This window comes from Heterodontus francisci, chromosome 20 (genome assembly GCF_036365525.1).
Source record: "Heterodontus francisci isolate sHetFra1 chromosome 20, sHetFra1.hap1, whole genome shotgun sequence".
NCBI lineage: Eukaryota > Metazoa > Chordata > Chondrichthyes > Heterodontiformes > Heterodontidae > Heterodontus > Heterodontus francisci.
In genome coordinates, this window is record NC_090390.1 from 61,867,370 (window position 1) to 61,886,547 (window position 19,178).

Sequence of the window (19,178 nt, forward strand, 5' to 3'; positions counted from 1 at the left end):
AGAGTTCCCTAGATTCAGGAGTGGTCCCTCTGGATTGGAAAGTTGTACATGTCACTCCACTTTTTAAGAAGGGTGAAAGGGGGAACCAAGGAAGTTACAGACCAGTTAGCCTGACATCTATGGTGGGCAAGTTGCTGGAGTCTAGGTAAGGATAGGGTGACTGAACACCTCGAAAATTTTCAGTTTATCAGGGACAGCCAGCATGGATTCATGATGGGAAGGTCATGCCTGACAAATCTCATTGAAATTTTTGAAGAGTGGACAGTAGTGGACAGGGGAATGTCTATGGATGTTATTTATATGGACTTCCAGAAGGCATTTGATAAAGTCCCACATAAGAGACTGTTGACTAAGGTAGAAGCCCATGGAGTTGAGGGCAAATTATTGACATTGTTAAGAAGTTGGTTGAGTGGTTGGCGACAGAGAGTGGGGATAATGGGTAAGTACTCCGATTGGCAGGATGTGACTAGTGGTGTCCCGCATGGATCTGTGTTGGGGCCTCAATTATTCACATTATTCATTAACGACTTGGATGATGGCATAGTAAGTCATACATCCAAATTTGCTGATGATACAAAGTTGGGCGCCATTGCAGACAGTCTAGATGATAGCATAAAATTGCAAAGAGATATTGACAGACTAGGTGAGTGGGCAAAGCTGTGGCAGATGGATTTCAATGCGGGCAAGTGTGAGATTATCCATTTTGGACCAAAAAAGGATAGAGCAGGGTACTTTCTAATTGGAAAGAGGTTAAGTACAGTGAATGTCCAAAGAGACTTGGGGGTTCAGGTGCATAGATCTTTAAAATGTCACGAGCAAGTGCAGAAAATAATCAAAAAGGTTAATGGAATGCTAGCCTTTATATCTAGAGGATTGGCGTATAAAGACAAAGAGATTATGCTGCAGCTGTACAAAATCCTGGTTAGACCCCACTTGGAGTATTGTGAGCAGTTCTGGGCACCACACCTTAGGAAGGATATAATTGGCCTTGGAGGGAGTGCAACGTAGGGTTACAAGAATGATACCTGGACTACAGGGGTTAAATTACGAGGAGAGATTACACAAATTAGGTCTGTTTTTGCTAGAATTTAGAGGGTTCAGGGGTGATCTGATCGAAGTCTTCAAGAAAAGACAGGCTAGATAAAGATAAACTATTTCCACTGGTTGGAGATTCTAAAACTAGGGGGCATAGTCTAAAAATTAGGACTAGACCGTTCAGGAGAGATGCTAGGAAGCACTTCTTCATGCAAAGAGTGGTAGAGGTTTGGAACTCTCTCCCACAAACAGCAGTTGAAGCTAGAACAGTTGTTAATTTTAAATCTGAGATAGATAGATTTTTGTTAAGCAAAGATATTAATGGATATGGGTCAAAGGTAGGTATATGGAGTTAGGCCGCGGATCAGCCATGATCTCGTTGAATAGCGGGACAGGCTCAAGGGGCTGAATGGCCTACTCCTGTTCCTATCTTCCTATGTTCCTATGTTGCAGGTGCAACAGTGCATGCTGGGTACAATCTATGCAGAAGTCAATACTTTTTGCATAAATTTTTATTGAGCAATTATTGAGAATCCCCTGATTTCTATCACGATACCTGTAAAGATAATCTCCCTGTATTTTACTGTTTTTTTTTGAAGCAAGAGTTTTTTTTTTGTGCTCATCACAGTGAGGGATGCGAACAGTTTTTACAGTTTTCTTGTTGTGTGTCAGTGCCAAAGATTTCCAAGTAAAGTGTAGCTTGACCAGATGCTGAGTCAAGGCCTCTTTTTCTATTACCTCAGCAGCTCAATAGATTTTAAACTTGCTGCCCTGGCATTAAACTAGCACTATGTGAAGGCCGCCCATTGTAGAAATTGCCCGATCTTCATTTCCATTGATTTCAGTACCCTCTGGTATTCATTTTCTTGGAACAGAATGTGTACTTCAGTGTTGGTAATGATCATATTCCTCAACTCAAGGTATCATCGCTCTTTATAACCTGATGGTTTCTGCACTGGAACAGTAGTGTTGAGTCACTGCTCTCATCCACACCTGTGTTGACACACTGATCTCTGACTGAGAGGATGTTGAGCTGATCGACTTAATGATTGTGCTTATATTATTGGCACTGGAATTTTCCATTAACAACTGTTATAAATCATTGATTAAAGTATCTACATTGTTTCATGAAACTCATACATTGCCACATTACACACTCAAGACGGTTAAAGGAACAATGCTGTTTTAAATTTTACTATTGTAATCAAATCACTTATTTATTCACCTGACCACTTTTTATGTTTTGTAAAATCTTTTAGGGAAGTACGTGGTCAAATGCATGCTCATGCTGGGTGTGGCGTGAGTCACTAAGCTATTTGATCACTAATGTAACATAAACCTAGTACAGTATTGTCAGAATAATTGTAACTTGTTTTAATTGAAATTAATCATTCATGCATAAAAAATTTTCATTTTTTTTTCTGAAAAGTTCTACAAATAACTATTTTCAATTAGATTCTAAAAGTACTTCTACATTAACTATCTAGCATTGCTCTCCTAGGCCTTGATCATAAATTGCATGTCTAAGGAACAGAAGCAGACCATTTAGCCTTTACTGCCTGTTCTGTCATTTTATTAAATAGTGACTAATCCCTACTTCAAATCCCCACCTTTGCTCCATATCTATTTGATACCCTACCTAACTTAAAATCTAACAATCTTGGACTTAAAAATTTCAGTTGGTTCAGCATTCACAGCCTTTTGGTGAAGAGATTTACACTATCCTTCTGTGAAAAAATGTTTATTAATTACACGGCTAAATGTCCTACCTCTAATTTTAAGTACTTTCTCCCTTGTTCTAGATTCTAGCAGTCGTTTCTCTGTCTGTTTGAATCCCTTTATCGTCTTAAAGACCTAGTTCGCCTGTCAATCTTCTTTACCCAAGGGAATACAAACTAAGTTTATGAAACCTGTTGTAATTTAACCCTTTCTGCCCTGGTATTATTCTAGTACTCTCCAAAGCCACTACATCTTTTCTGGGGTTCAGTCCCCACAACTGAATGCAATACTTCAGATGGGGTCTGACCAAGGTCATGCACAACTGAAGCATCACTTCCTCACCTTGTGTATTCCAAACCCCTTGAGATAAAGGCCAACATTCATTTGCCTTTTTGATAACATAGTAACATGAGTCGGATATTCAGCCTCTCGTGACCATTCCGATATTCATATAGACCATGGCTAATCTGTACCTGAACTCCATTTCCTTGACTTTGTTCCATATCCCTTGATATCTTGCTGTGTTCTTTTAAGTGTTTACTTATTGTGATAAAAGTCACAATCAACATAAAATAAGGTAATATTGAGATACATAATTCACTCAGGAAAGAAAATGCAAGCATGATGAACTTCATGTCATACATTTCCTTGCACCATCCAACAGGTCGTATTTTAAAAATTGGACTGACTGCTTTATGGTGATAACATTTGTTAGTTTCATTGTTATTTTTTTCCCATAATTTTCAATGCCTTTGTTATTGATGCTTCCAACATAAACGGTAATTGCAAAATTAGATTCAAATCACAAGGAAAAAATGGCAACTGTTTAGGCGGCATAAAATCCAAAGCAAAGCTATTTTTGTTGGCCAAGAGGAGAATACATTTCATAGTCTGAAAAAGGACGGTGTGAGGGCGAGGATGATTTTTTTTAAATATATATATGTATGTGATTCGGATGGGTTCTGATGATGAGTGGACTGTTGAGTTCAAGATAAACGATAAAACTGCACTCAGTGTGCTGTCGTGTCCCAGTCAGTTTACAGGGAGCCAAGTTCAAATCAGAGCAAGCATAACGCATACTTGATATAGTCCTGTCATAACATCATGTTCATAGAAAAAGTTAATTTGTGGCATGAATATAGACACAGATATCCAAAGTTGAGAATTTCAAATTCTGGAACAGCGAGTAAAAGAAATAAAAACTTGCATTTATAGAGTGTTTTAATGATCCTAGGATGTCCCAAGTAAGTACTTTTGAAGTGTAGTCACTGTTGTAATCATAGAATGATACAGCACAGAAGGGTGCCATTCGACCCTTCGTGCCTGTGCTGGAATGTAGGAAATATGGCAGCCAACTGCACACAGAAAGCTTCCACAAACAGCAAACTGATAATGTCCAGAAAATCTATTTAGTGGTGTTGGTTGAGGGATATATATTAGCGAGGACACTGGGGAGAATGCTCCTACTCATCTTTGAAATAGTGCTGTAGGATCTTTTCATCCACCTGAGAGGGCAAATTGGGCCTCGGTTTAACATCTCATCCGAAAGACGGTCCCTCTGACAGTGCAACACACCCTCAGCATGGCACTGGAGTGTGACTAGATTTTGTCCATGAGTACATCCAGTTTTTGGATTTCAAGCATGTCAGCAGTTACGATGAAGGGTCACTGACCCGAAACATTAACTCAGCTTCTCTTTCCACAGATGCTGCCAGACCTGCTGAGTGGTTCCAGCATTTCTTGTTTTTATGTCAGCAGTTACGATTGACCAAACAAATTAAGTCTCTAACAATAAATGCCTAAAGGTGATAGAGAAGTATACTGATGTATTTCAAGACTTGAGAGGCATAGAATAGAAAGTCAGATGGTCAACCTGTCATTCTTTCCACCAGTATGCTAGTCACACTTTGTGATATAATTTTATGACAAGCTCGATAGAATTGAGAAATTTGCTATAATAAAGGATGTCAAAATCAATGGTCAGTAGTATGGTTATAGTGGTCAAGCTAATCAGTGAGCGAGTGAGAATTTACCTCAACCCTAATGATTTAAATAAACTATAGAAAGAGAACATTATCCAATACAGACCATAGAGGGAGTAGTGTCATGACTATTAAATGTCAAATTTGGCAGTATACTTGATGCAAATTTTGACTGATAAATAAAATTGCATGAAGACTTGTCAAAGTTGTGCACTCAGAAATCTTCCAGTGCAAATTATTACTGATCCCAGAAAGCATTGAAATAATGCAAATTCTTATACAATATTATACAATTGGGGTGCAAATGAACAGAAATATGACTAGAGGTAAAAACCCTGCAATGCGTAAGAGAACACGATGTGTGGCTAAATGTGAGCAAGTGCAAGTTCAAAGCACTAGAAGTCAGGTACATTAGATAAGCACTCGCAGCGGAAAGGCTCAAAGCTGATTGTGGTGAAAAAGGTGGCGTCAATCAAGCGTAGAAAAACCAAGCAACAAAAAAAAATCTGCAAAAGCATCTTGACATGGTGAACTATATGGACAGACTTCTAGCTAATTTGTGAGATATTGCAAACACTAAGAAACGTTTTTGGAAACGGTACCACTGGACTGATGAGCAGATTGAGAGATTTCAAGACATGAAATGCTTGATGACAGAAGCCCTGTATTTAGAATACAACAAAAGCAAGCCTATAAAGATTTAATATTGATGCTTCCACTTCAGAAAGGGGCACTTTGTTGCTACGGAAGGAACATTCTGTTCCTCCTGTGTAACTCACTAACGTTTACTCCAAATTGATGCAGGTATTCCCAAATTGAGAAAGAATTTGCAGATGTAATATTTGGGTGCAAAAGGTTCCACTATTATGTTTATGCAAAAACATTATCTGGAGACTTATCAAAAATCTCCAGACGATTATGGGAAAAAGTACTGAGAAACCCCATCAAGGTGATAGAGAATGTTACTTAACTTCCAAAAGAGCAAGTTGCCAGAATAGGAGAAAAGCACAGAACTGAATGTAGCAGTTGCATTGGGTTGAATCTGTCTACCTGAAACAGCCAGCACAAATGACAAAAGATGGCCAGATAACTTTGTTTCATCATGTCACATGTAAGATAAGGTGAGACAGTAGCAGAAATGGAGGAAGAACAATCATTACAAAATTTGAAATCCATGATCTTGGAAGAACTGCGAGGCACAAAAGCTGAAATTGATCCTTAGATCAGAGATTAATTGACTATCTAAGAGGGGCTTATCCTGAAAACTTGCAAAGTTATTGTGCCTGAAGGAGCTTGTGTTTGTGAGAGAAGACTTAGGACTGGATTTTATTCCAGCAATAGGGTCCCGGCAGTGAGAGAACCCACCTGCCCTCCACAGGAACCCCATTGCAATTTAACAGCAGACAGCCAATTAATTGCCTGCCAACAGGGACGCATCCCTTTAAGGGACGAGCTCCCGCCTCCAGAGCTGCAGGCTAATCGGAGTGCCGGCAGCTCTGCAGTACCAGCAGCGCTACCTGGTGCGGTGGCCACAACTGGTACTGCAGGAGGCCTGCAGAGGAGAAGACGTCAGAGACCCCGAGACAGGTGAGTGAGGTTGAGGTCTACCTGACTGGCCCCGGTGACGAGGCCAAAGTTAGGTGGAGGGGGGTGGTTTGTGGCCATCGCCGCTGTAGGGGCTCTTTGGGGGCCATGGATTTCTCCCATAGGAGGGACCCTCCCCAATACTCCACTAGGAGGCTGCCAGGTCTCACCAGGTGGCATCTCCATGCAGTGTCAGGTCTCTCCATCCTCCACATAATTGGAGTGGAGGCAGGAAGAAGCCTTTTAAGTGGCCCCACTTAAGGTCTTCATTTAACCTGGGTCAGGAAGGCCATTCTCTGCCTTCCCTCTCCCAGACAAAATGGCAGGGGGCCGAGATAAAGGTGGGAATGACACCCTTTGCCATTTTGTTTGCCCCCCGCCTCTGCATTATTGCATACTGGAAAAAAAAAAGTGAAAGGATTAAAATGAATGAAACCAGCAATTATTCTGCCCAAGAGTAAAGAGCGGGAATGAATAGTTGAGTAAGTGGTTAAAAGTTGAGAAGAAACAGAGGTGATCTCATCAAAACATCTGAACGTTGGAGCCAGTTCAAGAAGAGATGATTGAAGAAACTTGAAACTTAAAACAACGGAACGATGATCTAAACCTCAGATTAGTAAGAGTGAACGGAATGGAGATGCCCAACCAGAATTTAAAAGCCTCCTGATAGATTAAATGTATAGATTAGTTGTAAAGTAATATGATCATATAGTAATCCCTGTATACAGTTTGGAGCTTATTTGACTAAATTTAGTTTTGTGTTAGAAGTATAGATTCCTGAAAGAAAGGAAGACAAAATTGTTGAAGTTGTATAGAGCCATGTCGTGATCAGAGATGAGATTGATGTGTAAAAACCCTGGTTTAGAAAAGGAAAGTGGTGTTCCACATAAAGCTTTAGACATGAAGCAAACAATCTTCTGAGGTGGCAAACCATGATTGTTCCTAATATTTAAAGGTATGAAATAACCCTAGAAAGGGGAGGAACTATTTTCCTGTTTTCTGATAGTTACTGGTGCTGGTTAGATCAGTGCTGCTGTCAATGATGAGCTTTTGTAAAAAGAAAAGAAAACTACTGTGTAACTTGGAATGGGACCGTGATTTCTCTTGAGCAGTGCAATGTAGTGTTCAACTGGGGGCCATCTAAGTTTTCTGGGTCTGCTAAGCTGATACAGTATTGTGGGGACACCATGCTGCTTCCACTACTGGAATTTACAGTCAACATCAGATCCACTCTGAAGGTCATTACATGCTGAGATGAACTCCACACATTTATGCAGAAGCAAGCTACTTTCTTTTGCTTTGATGTTTGAAAAGAAATGTTGGAACAAGATTCACTGAGCTGGCTCTTTTATACTTTTCCACAAGGCACATAAAATATTCTTTGCAGGCGTGAATTGGTTAATTATACCTGAAATTTTAGGTCACATCGAAATTACAATCAGCTCAAATTATATTTGCTCAAGTAGTTGTATCAAAGCTCTCACGATAACCTCTTTATAGAACATTATACAACATTTAACTCCTTCACTGTCTGTAATCTAGGTTCGAACTTCAGAAGCTCTTCTCCGTGGGATAAGAGTTCTGCTAAGATTACATGTTGTAAAAATCGAAATGGGTTCTGCCAGGGCCACTCAACTCCTCATCTCATTTCAGCCATGGTCAAAACATAGACAGAAGAGCTGAATTCCAAAGGAGAGGTGAGAGTGACTGCCCTTCACATCAAGACAACATTTGACTGAGTATGGCATCAAGGAGCCCTAGCAAAACCGAAGTCAATGGGAATCGGTGGGGGGGGGGGGGTGGTGGGAACAGTCCACTGGTTGGAGTCATACCTTGCACAAAGGAAGATGGTTGTGGTTGTTAGAGGTCAATCATCTCAGTCCCGGGACATCAGTGCAGGAGTTCCTCAGGGTGGTATGCTAGGCCCAACAATTTCAGCTGCTTCATCAATGGCCTTCCTCCCGTCATAAGATCAGAAGTGGGGATGTTCGCTGATGATTGCACAATGTTCAGCCCCATTTGTGACTCCTCAGATACTGTGTCCAGATGAAGCAAGACCTGGATAACATCCAGGCTTGGGCTGATAAATGGCAAGTAACATTTGTGCCACACAAGTGCCAAGCAATGACCATCTCCAACAGGTGAGAATCTAACCATATCCTCTTGATGTTCAATGGCATTATCATTGCTGAATCCCCCACTATCAACATCCTGGGGGTTACCCTTGACCAGTAACTGAACTGAACCAGCCACATAAATGCTGTGGCTATAAGAGCAAGTCAGAGGCCAGGAGTTCTGCGGTGAGTAATTCACCGCCTGTCCCCTCAGTGCCTGTCCACCATCTACAAGGCATAAGTCAGGAGTGTGATGGAATAGTCTCCACTTGCCTGGATGAGTGCAGCTCCAACAACACTCAAGAAGCTAGACACCATCCAAGCAAATCAGCCTGCTTGATTGGCACTCAATCCACCACCTTCAACGTTCACTCCCTTCACGACTGACGCACAGTGGCAGCAATGCATACCATCTACAAGACGCACTGCAGCAATTCACCAAGGCTCCTTTGACAGCACCTTCCAAACCCATGACCTCTACCACCTAGAAGGACAAGGGCAGCAGATGCATGGCAACACCACCACCTGCAAGTTCTCCTCCAAGCCACACACCATCCTGACTTGGAACTATATCGCCGTTCCTTCACTATCGCTGGGTCAGAATCCTGGAACTCCCTTCCTAACAGCACTATTGGTGTACCTACATCCCAAGGACTGTAGCAGTTCAAGAAGGCAGCTTACCACCACGTCCCATGAACAAATAAAGCATGTATAAAGAACAATTTTACTTTTTGTTTTATCAATAACCAACAATGGCAACCTCCCCTCCCCAGTTTCTAATATAATTCAGTATGGACTGGCAGTGGGATGCTTTGGATTTAAAATATCATAAGTGAATTCTTAGTAAAATTCTGGGGTAGTTATTTATAAGGGGGATGAATACACTTAAGAAACCTGGAGCAAGAACAAAACTTTTTGTCCAACTCTCAGCTTTTGATTTATCATACTATCTAATAAAGGAACTGAAGAGAGTTTAAATGTGTCATAGTGTAGCACTGTTGGTTCTGAGTCAGAAGGTTGTGGATTTAAGTCCTACTCAGGACTTTAGCATAGAATCTAGTCTGACACTTCAGTGCAGTACTTCAACAAACTTCTGAGATTCTGTGTTCCTCCAATTTTGGCCTCTTGATTGTCCCTGATTTTAATCGCTCCTACAATTGATGGCCTAGCCTTCAGCTGTCAAGGTTGTAAACTCTGAAATTCTTCCTATACTTCTCCGCCTCTCTACCTCTTTTTCCTCCTTTAAGATGCTTCTTAAAACCTACCTATCATCTGCCCTAATATCTCCTTATGCGGCACAGTGTCAAATTTTGTTTTATAATGTACCTGTGAAGTGCCTTGGAAAGTTTTTCTATGTTAAAGACACTATATTGGGTGCTTGTGATAAAGGGACGGCAATAATCATGGGTGGTTTTAATCTACATATAAACTGGAAAAATCAGATTGGCAATAGTAGCCTGGATGAGGAGTTCACAGAATGCTTTCAAGATAGTTTCTTAGAGTAGCACGTTCTGGAACCAACCAGCGAGCAGGTTATATTAGACTTGAAATAAAAACAAGAAATGCTGGAACCACTCAGCAGGTCTGGCAGCATCTGTGAAAAGAGAAGCAGAGTTAACGTTTCGGGTCAGTGACCCTTCTTCGGAACTGACAAATATTGATTGAATTTTACATCCAGTTTGAAAGAAAGATGAGTGGGTCTAAGACTAATATTTTAAACTTAAATAAGGGCAACTGTGTGGGCATGAAAACAGAGCTAGCTGAAGTGAACTGGGTTACTAGGCTAGGAGATAGATCAATAGAGAAGCAGTGGTGGACTTTTAAGGGGGTATTTCAGAATACTGAGAATAGGTATATTCCTGCTATAAAGAAAAATTCTAAGTGGGGACCCACCATCCGTGGTTAACTAAAGAAGTTAAGGAAACCATCAAATTTAAAGAAAAAGCATATAATTGTGCAAACATGAGTGGCAGGTCAGATGATTGGTCAGAATATCAAGAACAGCAGAGAATGACTAAAAGATTAATCAGGAGAAAGGAGTTAGTGTATGAGAGGAAGCTAGCTAGAAATGTAAAAATGGATAGCAAGAGTTTCTACAGGTATTTAAAAAGTCTTCTGCTCAGATCCGCTGTCTGTGCGCAGAATGATGAGCATCTGCGACCAGTTCGAACTGGCCTCGGGAGCCAAAGTTAACCACGGCAAGAGCGAGGCCATTTCTTTGGGAACTGGGCTGACCGATCCTTTGTCCCCTTCACCGTCAGGTCAGACTACCTGAAGGTGCTGGGGATATGGTTCAGAAGGGCCGGGGCGTGCTGCAAAACCTGGGAGGAGCGAGTAGCCAAGGTACAGCACAAGCTGAGAATGTGGGGGCAGCGATCTCTCTCCACTGTGGGTAAGAACCTGGTTATCAGGTGCGAGGCGCTCACGTTGTTGCTGTACGTGGCACAGGTCTGGCCCATACCCCACTCCTGCGCTGTGGTGGTCACCCGAGCCATTTTCCGCTTCATCTGGGGATCAAAAATGGACCGGGTCCGGAGGGACACGATGTTCAAACCTCTGGATAAGGGCGGGAAAAATGTACCCAACGTGGCCCTCTTCCTGATAACCACCTTCGTGTGCGGCTGCATCAAGCTGTGTAGACCTCCAGTACGCAAACTCCAAGTGTCACTACGTGCTGAGGTTCTATCTGTCCCCGGTGTTGCAAAGGATGCGCCTGGACACATTGCCGCAGAAAGCTCCTTGCAGTTGGACTGTGCCGTACAACCTATCCTTCATGGAGCAGTTTCTGCGGGAAAACACCTTTGACCACCGATCCATCAGGCAGTGGTCTGCGCGGAATGTCCTCAAGGCCCTACGGGAAAAGGAGACGGTGGATCCTGTTGGATGGTTTCCCGAGCAGACCGCCAAAGTCATTTGGCAGAATGCTTCATCACCAGAACTTTCAAACAAGCACCAAGATGTAGCTTGGCTGGTGGTGAGAAGGGCCCTTCCCGTCAGATCCTTCCTGCACGCCCAAAGCCTCGCCTCCTCCGCACAATGCCCCCGCGGTGGCTGTGGTGGGGAAGAGACGGTTGCCCACCTCCTCCTGGAATGTGTCTTTGCAAAGCAGGTGTGGAAAGAGATACAGTGGTTTTTGTCGAGGTTCATCCCAAGCAGCTCTGTAACACAGGAGTCTGTGCTCTACGGGCTGTTCCCAGGGACGCACACCAAGACAAATATCAACTGCTGCTGGAGGACTATCAATACGGTGAAAGACGCCCTTTGGTCTGCCCGAAACTTGCTGGTCTTTCAGCGCAAAGTGTTGTCCACGACCGAATGTTGCAGACTGGCACATTCCAAGGTCCAGGACTACGTGCTGAGGGACGCACTAAAGCTTGGGGCAGCCGCAGAAAAGGCTCAATGGGGAACGACCACTGTGTAAGGTCCCCCCACCAAGCTGAAGTGAGGGGCTGGATCCATGGGAAACCCCTCGAACTGTATTGGGAAATTTTTTGTTTGCTGTAAAACGTAAAAATGCATCTGGCACGACAATGAAATGGAAGTGATGTGAGGCAACTCATGATTGGAAAGAAGGAAACAGACCGCCTTTGCACTGTTTGTATTTTTTGACTTGGTGCTGTTTGAAACAGTTTGGTAATGTATTTTTTACAGATTTTTATGAATAAAGTATATTTTGGGGGAAAAAAATTGAAAAAGGAAAAGAGTAAGTAAAGTAAGTGTTGGTCTGCCAGAGAGTGAGAATGAAGAGTTAATAGCAGATAATAAGGAAATGGCGGACGAGATGAACAAATATTTTGCTTCTGTCTTCACTATAGAGGATACAAAAAACATTCCAGTAATAGTTGTAAATCAGGAAGTGAAAGAAAGAGAGGAACTTGGTGAAATTACAATCACCAGGGAAGCAGTACTGGCCAAACTAATGGAGCTGCAGGCTGACAAGTCCCCAGGTCCTGATGGACTTCATCCTAGGGTTTTAAAAGAGGTGGCTAATGAGGTAGTAGATGCGTTGGTGTTAATTTTTCAAAACTCGCTAAATTCTGAAAAGGTTCCATCAGACTGGAAAATAGCAAATATAGCCCCTCTATTCAAGAAGCGAGGAAGGCAGAAAACTATTAGGCCAGTTAGCTTGACGCCTGTCATGGGGAAGGTGTTAGAATCGATCATTAAGGAGGCTATAGCTGGAGACTTAAAAAAAACTCAAGATAATCGGGAATAGTCCACATGGTTTTGTGAAGGAAATCATCTTTAACCAATTTATTGCAGTTCATTGAAGGAGTAACATGCGCTGTGGATAAAGGGAGCCTGTTGACATACTGTACTTGAATTTCCAAAAGGCATTTGACTAGGTGCCACATAAAAGGTTATTGCACAAAGTAGGAGCTCATGGTGGAGCGGGTAACATGGATAGAAGATTGGCTGGCTGGCAAAAAACAGAGATATGCATAAATGGGTCCTTTTTTGATTGGCAGGATGTGACAAGTGGAGTCCTGCAGGGGTCTGTGCTGGGGCCTCAAATTTTTACAATTTATATCAATGACTTAGATGAAGGGAGCGATGGCATAGTAGCTAAATTTGCAGATGACGCAAAGATAGGTAGGAAAGTATGTTATGATGAGGACATAAGAACGATATAGATAGGTTGAGTGAGTGGGCAAAAATCTGGCAGATGGAGTATAATGTGAGAAAATGTGAAGTTTGTTCACTTTGGCAGGAAGAATAAAAAAGCAGAGTATTTTTTAAACGGGTTAACGACCACAGAATTCCGAGGTGCAGAGGGATCAAGGTGTTCTAGTGCATGAGTCACAAAACGTTAGTATGTAGGTACAGCAAGTAATAAAGAAGGCTAATGGAATACTATCCTTTATTAAGAGAGGAATTGAATGTATAAGTGAGGACATTATGCTTCAGTTATACAGGAGATTGGTGAGACCAAATCGCGAATACTGTGTGCAGTTTTGGTCTCCCTATTTAAGGAACGATGAGAATGCGTTGGAGGCAGTTCAGAGGAGGTTTACTAGATTGATACCTGGAATGAGGGGGTTGCCTTATGAGGAAAGGTTGGACAGACTGGGCTTGTTTTCACTGGAGTTTAGAAGAGTGAGGGGAGACTTGATTGAAGTATATAAGATCCTGAACAGTCTTGACACAGTGAATGTGGAGGGGATGTTTCGTCTTGTGGGTGAGTCCAGAACTAGGGACACTATTTGAAAATTAGAGGTCGCCCTTTTAGGACAGGGACGAGGAGACATTTTTTCTCAGAGGGTTATGCGGCTTTGGAATTCTCTGCCTCAGAAGGTGGTGGAGGCAGGGTCATTGAATATTTTTATGGTGGAGGTAGTTAGATGTTTGTTTGGCACGGGAATCAAAGATTATTGGGGGTAGATGGGATTGTGGAATTCAAGACAGGAACAGCTCAGCCATGATCTTATTGAGTGGCGGAGCAGGCTCGATGGGCTGAATGGCCTACTTCTGCTTCTAGTTCATATGGCCGTATGGTAAGTAAGCACAAGTTGTTGTTGTTGTTGTAGTACTGAGAGAATGTGCATTGTTGAAAGTAGCATCCTCCAAATGAGTGACGGTAGTTTATGTTGATGCTAAAGATCCCATTCTTCAGGTTCCTGGCCAGCATTCCAGCTAACATTATCAAAATTTGAGAGATCTTGCTGTGTACAAAATGACTGCTGCATTTTCCTGCATAATAGTCAAGTTAACTGGAAGCAACTTGGGACATTTTTCAATGACATGATAAGGCACTGGATAATTGCAAGGCTCTGTTTTCCTGTGCTTTCCTATGGGATAATGGTAAACAACACACAAACCAGATCCAGTTAGCTGATGTGAAGTGGGGTGGCAGAATCCCCTTAACTACAATTCCCCAGGATAGCGAGGGGAAATTAATCTCTATTGTCACAGACTTGTAATTGTTTTTCTCCTCTGATTAAAAACCGTGTTTGTGCCTTTAAGACTCTGTTAAAAACAGTGCACCGTTAAGGGAGAGAAAGTTCTGGAATTTCTATGGCACAGTGTGCCAGCAGCTGCATTTTGGTTACTTAGATGACAGCAGGAGAGAGCGAGGTCACATGGTGTAATGTTTCCGCTTAACTGTGTGTAAAACTGGCTGAAATCAGACTCACCAGCAAGGCGTACTGAAGAGAAAGGAACTGTTTGTTCTCTTTCAGCAGAAATTCTACAAGGAGTTACAGGCCAGGTTAATTCCCTAAAGAAAGAAGAAAGGCCTCTTTTCAAGAAACCATTTGTATTGCTGAAGGAACTGTTGATGCCTACTGCAGCCGACGAGTCGAATGCCTATTAAGAATTGACTACTGCATCATATCCATGGGAGGACTTCGAGTGGCCTTTGACTATTTCCACTCTAGAATACCTCATCCACCAGGAACGTAATCCACAAAGACTTATTTTATTTATTCTTAAGTGACAGCTAATTTTTATAAATATCACTTTTTCAAAAAAACTGTTAACTACTGTTATTTTTGAGTGTATGTGTGTGAATGGCAGAGTTAGATTAAGTTATAAGGCCTTTCAACATAGGTTTATCTTAATAGTGTTTAAGATTTAGCTTTTAATAAATAGTTAATTTGTTATTGTCTAAAGATACCTGGTTTGGTCTGTTTCATTCTGGGGTTACTAGAGTGTTTAATTTTGGCTGTTTTCCAGTTGGATGGAAAACTTTAAATAATATGCTGTAACCTGTGCAGTGACGGGACTGAATTGACAGTGCGTTGTTCCTGCTGTGTTCGTAACACTATACACTCTCTCTCTCTCTCTCTCTCTCTCTCTCTCTCTCTCTCTCTCTCTCTCTCTCTCTCTCTCTCCCCCTCCTTCTCCTTGCTCACTCTTCCTCCATTGTGCTTGTTTTCATTCCCTCTCCCTGATACGCTCTCACTTTAAAAGCCTTGTCAAAATGAATCTTCCTAATGTCTCCCTTTTGGGCTTGGTTTCCATCACCCCATCAGTTTTATTTTGTGAAGCATTATGAGTTTTTTTTATGACAAAGCTGCAATATAAAAAAGTTAATTCTGTTCCCTGGTTGGGAATTTTTGACACAGCTTCTTTGACTTATTTTTTGTCTGTTACTTTCAATAATTTGATATTTCAGAACATAGTACTCAGTGTTTTCAAACAGACACTTTGTTTGAACTCTCTTATCTTGTATCATGTCTGTGATTGTAATTACACAACTAGATGTTTCTAATGTCAATCAGCTCTTGTGGAGGTGGCTGCTCAAAACCACTTCCCAGTGAAAGCAACTTAACATATTTCTTTAAACATAGCTAACATTTTATCAGAATAAACACTAATGCAATAAAGTTGCACTTGAGAATGGCTTTACATTCCTCGTTCTATTTATTGTAGTTTCAAAAGGTTGCTTTTTATTATAGGTCTGGAACAGATAAGCTGTGCACAGTGATGTGTATGGTTGACCATAAGGAGGAATGTGACCTCTCATTTCATTATTCAATGTTCCTGACTTGCTGAAAATCACAAAACATCCTTCTACTAAGTGCATCTTTACTTTAAATGTACATTCTCCACAGGTTAAATTTGCCTTCTCTAGATTTGTTTTTTTTTTCAAAAATGGCAATAAAATTAGCTCCTGCAAAAATGAAAAATTTTGTTCATTTTTTTTGAGACCTAAAAGCAAAGCTTTACTGAATTTCATTGAATATTAACTCTTAATTCCATACTTTACAGTCGTACCAACTAATCTTACTCATTTGACATTGATCCAACTCTCTCTTTCATCTTATTAAAGACCAAGTACGACTCATACATTCTAGATTACCTCTATAATTTTAGTTTGCAGAACCAAGTGGTTACAGTAGGAATTGCTGTTTTAGAGGGGGGAAAAGATTGCTGCAAATCTTCTAAAACTCTTTTTCTTAAAATACCTGACTGTAGCTTCAAAATGTGAACCTGATAGACAAAGGCTAGTTGTCAATGCCTGTGGCTATTGATAACAACAATACTAGTCCCTGTCCTTTATTCCCATTTTAAGTGTCAGCCGTATTTCAGTGGGTAGCACTCTCACCTCTGAGCCACAAGGTTCTGAGTTCTAGTCCCATTCCAGGGCTTGAGCACAAAAATCCAAGCTGACACTCCAGTGCAGTCCTAAGGGAGTGCTGCACTGTTGGAGGTGCTGTCTTTCGGATGAGGCGTTAAACCGAATCCCCATCTGTCTGCTCAGGTGGACATGAAAGATTGAAAGATACCATGGCACTATTTCGAAGAAGAACAGGCGAGTTATCCCTGGTGTCCTGGCCAACATTTATTCCTCAATCAACATCACAAAAACAGATTATCTGGTCATTATCGCATTAGAAGTTTGCTAATTCACTATTGTCACGGAACTGTATTTTATTTTCTCCTCTGTTTGAAACAGTGTACCTTTAAGATAGAGAGAGAAGTTTAGATTTCTGAGAACAGTGTGCCAGCAGGAGTGAGGACACATAGTATAATGTTTCAATTTAACTGTGGAAAACCAGCTAAAACCAGTTTAGAGAGAGACACCAGCAAAGCGTGCTTACTGAAGGAAAGAGCTGTCTATTTCTCTCAGCAGAAATTCTGCAATGAGCTACAGGCTGTGTTAATTGCTTAAGGAGGAAAAAAAAACTTTTGATGAGACCATTTGTATTGCTGGAGGTAGCAAAATTCCTTTTCCAAACTTCCAATCTAAGAGTCTTTGCTTCAAGATTGACTCTTGGCTGATTGTGTTTTCTGGAATTCACAGGAAAGTTTTTACCAAAAAACTGGCAACTTTTAAAAATTCAGGTGGACCCATTGCTGTGCTCATCATTGAAAGAACTGTGTGATGTCTGCCGCAGCCGAAGTGTTTGAATGCCAGTCGATTGAAAGACTGTTTCATCAAACCCGTGCGGAGACTTCGAGTGGCATTTGATATTTTGTATACGAGGATACCTCACCCATCAGGAATGTAACCCACAAAGACTAACAACCCAGTTACTTATTTTATTCTTCAGGAACAGCTAATTTTTAAAACATCATTTTTTTAATCAACCAGTTAACTGTTGATTTTTGAGTGTAGGTGTGTGAATGAGCGAGTTAGGTTAAAATAGGAAGTTATAAGGTCTTTAGACATAGGTTTATCTTAATAGTATTTAAGACTTAGTTTTAATAAATGGTTAATTTGTTGTTGTCTAATGATACCTGGTTTAGGGGTCTGTTTTAATTTGGCTGTTTTCCAGTTCGGTGGGAAATCTTTAAATAATATGCTGCAACCTGTGGAGTAATGGGACTGAATTGACAGTACATTGCTCCTGCCTCAGTCGTAACACTATTGATATGCAAACTAAAGTCTACTGGTGACACAAATTTGAATCTGTCTTTCATTTTAGCTTTGCCCATTGAATGCAGGGATGGATTCTTAAGCTATAGCTGAAGTACTCTCTGGCAGTTTGACCAATAAATAGATAATGTGGAATGGGATTGGGTGACGAGAAGGAAAGAGAAGTGACAGGAGAAGAATAAAATAATTTAAATTTAAATATCCCTTTTTTTCCAACAAAGCATTTGTCAGTTTCAGACTAAGTTTCCCTTGGCATTGTGGGAGGAACACAGTGTTTTAAGAAGGTCCACCACCAACTTCTCAGGATACCTAAGGATGGCTTACAATAGTAGTCATGAAGGAGTTGATAGTTCAGTTAACTACTTAAGCTACCATCACTGGAAAAGTTATAACTTAAGTTTGCTTCTGAAAATAATACTTTTCTCTAATGCAAGATAGATGCTTTTATTTATCATAAGAATTGACTTAAAGAAGAAGTACAAAACTAAATTTACAAGCTTTAAGTAAGATTAGACATTCGAAGAAGCATTTCCTCTTCTGCCACCCATCAACACTAATTGTTCTGTGGAATGAGGACTATGATGCTGAACTCTTTTCAAAAGGAGTTACATCAATATCTGGTTGAAAACTGGATTTGACGGTTATGGGTATAGATCTAGATATAAGCTAAGATTATGAAAAAATGCCCAAAGCACAGTAGCACTTTGGTGGTGGTGTTAATGTTGTCTGTAGAGCAGAGTAAGATAGAGTTGAATTGTGAGGATGGTGCAATATTTTGCTTAGTTGCCTCCCAGGATCATTTTTCTGGGATCTTCCCTCAGTTATGAAGTGTAAGTGTGGAATCTGTGATGGAATCGGTTGCAAATGATCTGTGGAAGATGTCGATTTGTTGGTCCAAATGATCTTTTCAGTGTTCTGCTTTCTTAATTTCTGAATGTGAAATTTCTCTAACTGTACTGCATAGTTGCCAAAGATTATTTTTCATATCTTTTATTTTGTTTTAGTTTAGTGAAAATATAATGTAATTTATAATAATATTCTGCAGTTTTAATACTGACCCATAAACAACGAGGTTTCTAATTAAGAATTTTCTCGAATGCCAGTACAGAGTAAACAATATGTGGTAGTGTCTGTTTGCGAAGAACACTCCTGAACAAGTATTTCTGTACCTATGTACTGGAGTGTGAACTTTGAATTTGTATGTTCATGTATTATCCATAAATATAGCTGTTCTACAATTTTTTTTATTATTTTACAGCGTGTTTTTTCTTTTCATACATTGAGTGTGCTTAATTAAGTTATAATTATTGTGACAAGTGTCTTAACCTGCTTTCACCTTCCTTCCAGTACTATGTCATTTTAGTACAGTTCTCTAAATAGAAAATGATTCTGATTTTGTATTGTATCCAAAGATTATAC

The 19,178-nt window shown here is 40.7% G+C and overlaps 1 protein-coding gene across 6 annotated transcripts in view; it reads left to right on the top strand.

The window, feature by feature from the left end:
* The window catches only part of vti1a (vesicle transport through interaction with t-SNAREs 1A), a 428,909-nt gene that overhangs the window by 269,847 nt on the left and 139,884 nt on the right, over nucleotides 1-19,178 (top strand). The window contains exon 9 of one of the 6 annotated variants that reach the window (XM_068052913.1): nucleotides 14,614-16,046. The exons of 4 other annotated variants lie outside the window; for them this stretch is intronic. In XM_068052913.1, coding sequence (XP_067909014.1) covers nucleotides 14,614-14,647 — 34 coding nt within the window. In that variant the 3' untranslated portion in view covers nucleotides 14,648-16,046. Of the gene's footprint in view, nucleotides 1-14,613; nucleotides 16,047-19,178 lie in introns of those variants that run through there. One more of the 6 variants, XM_068052915.1, reaches the window with a different exon arrangement.